At 50.5% G+C, this 1,763-nt stretch overlaps 1 protein-coding gene across 1 annotated transcript; it reads right to left on the bottom strand.

Moving 5' to 3' along the window:
• Nucleotides 1-548: 548 nt before the first annotated feature.
• Nucleotides 549-1,505, bottom strand: LOC309673285 (olfactory receptor 8I2-like; the record flags this gene model as incomplete). The annotated part of the gene is made up of 1 exon (XM_082485025.1): nt 549-1,505. The coding sequence occupies one exon, from the start codon at nt 1,503-1,505 to the stop codon at nt 549-551; it is 957 nt and encodes a 318-aa protein (XP_082341151.1).
• Nucleotides 1,506-1,763: the final 258 nt, after the last annotated feature.

Here is a 1,763-nt window from a genome sequence, read left to right as displayed (position 1 = left end):
CTGGCACTATCCCCCAAACCTTCTCAGCCTTTTCTTGTACAGACAACTGCTATTTCCCACCTGCAGCCTTTATGATGGGGACCTCACTGGCGCCTGTCTCAGCAGAGCCTTCGTGAGAGCAGATTTAATACTGCTCCTGGAAAAATGCAGAGAGTCTGAGCCACGTTGCAGCTCTCCATATGATCGCTGACTTTAACACATCCTCCGTTCTTCAAGCCCATTTGGGAAAAGTTATTATCAAGCAGGCAATGGAGATATTAGTCATTGTTCACCTCCAATCTGAGCATTTGTTTTGTGGATGTATTTTCGTGTAATACAATTTAGAAAATATCATGGTACTGTTTCCGTTTTGCTAGGAAAGGGCGGACAATTATTCCGATTAACTATTGAAGGCTCGCGCCACGACTAAATTAACTCGCAGTGGTTTGACGAGAACGACGCGTTACGCTAGCTCTCCGCACCCTGTGTGATCTCCTTGGCTGTACGCAGACCAGTAATGACCGATAACACTTATTCCTTCGTCACCCTCAAAGTGCCGAAGAGCGTTTTCAAAGCCTGGTTAGATGCAGCACCAGCCTTCGCACCCACAGCCTCCTCAGGGCCCCCTTCACCTCCCTATTCCTCAGGGTGTAGATGAGGGGGTTGAGGGTGGGGGTCAGGAGGGTGTAACACACCGAGACCAGCTTGGCCTGATCCCCCGAGCACGATTTGCGGGGCTGGACGTAGGTGAGCATCCCCGGCGCGTAGAAGATGGTGATGGCGGCCAGGTGGGAGGCGCAGGTAGAGAAAGTTTTAAGCCTCCTCCTGGCCAAAGGGATGCGCAGGATGGTGCGGAGGATGTAGATGTAGGAGAGCAGGATCATCAGGACAGAGCCCACGATGTTAAGCCCAGCGTTGGAAAGCTGCAAGACCTCGTTTGCGCGGGTGTCTGAGCAGGAGAGCTGCAGGAGGCTGGGCAGCTCGCAGAAGAAGTGGTTGATGCTCCTGGCCCGGCAGAAGGACAACCTCCCCGCCAGGACGGTGTGCAGCAGGGAGGTGAGGAAGCCCGTGGTGTACACCAGCACCATCACGCTGTAACAACGCGCCCTGGACACGGTGGTGGCGTAAAGCAGCGGCTGACACACTGCCGTGTATCGGTCGTAAGCCATCACCCCCAGGAGGAAGCACTCGCAGATGGTCAGAGCAAGGAAAAAATATATCTGGGCAAAGCAACCCAAAAAAGAGATGTGGCTTCTCCCCAGCAGGAGGGTCTCCAGCGCCTTTGGGACGACAGTGGAGGAAAGGCAAAAATCTATGAAAGATAAGTGTGTCAGGAAGAAATACATGGGGGTGTGGAGCTGAGGGTCGGCGTTGATTAGCAGGATCATCATCAGGTTCCCCAGCACCATTAAAACGTAGAGGGATAAGAAAACGGTGAAGATGATGGTGGTTTGTAGCTCTGGGGCATCAGAGAAGCCCAAGAGGATGAAGCCGGACAAAACAGTGAGGTTTTCTCCATCCATCATTTCTACAAGTTAGATGGATTTGGGGAGACAATGAAACGAATCCGTGAAATAAATCCCTAAGAGAGAAATACTTCGGAGTTTAATCCATAAAGTAAATGCAAGAGGAAATGGCGTTTCTTTGGGTTTGTTTTTTTTTTTAGAAAAATACAAGGCGACTGTGTTTCTGCCTTTAACCCAAGCTTCGAAGTCAAACAGGTGAAGGACCCAATTATGCGGGCAGATATTAAAAGAGAAGAATTCTGCTGTGATTTATATACA

This window comes from Vanellus vanellus (assembly GCF_965231255.1).
Source record: "Vanellus vanellus genome assembly, chromosome: 6".
Classification (NCBI taxonomy): domain Eukaryota; kingdom Metazoa; phylum Chordata; class Aves; order Charadriiformes; family Charadriidae; genus Vanellus; species Vanellus vanellus.
The sequence above is the reverse complement of the archived record's forward strand: the minus strand, read 5'-3'. Positions and strand labels throughout refer to the sequence as shown.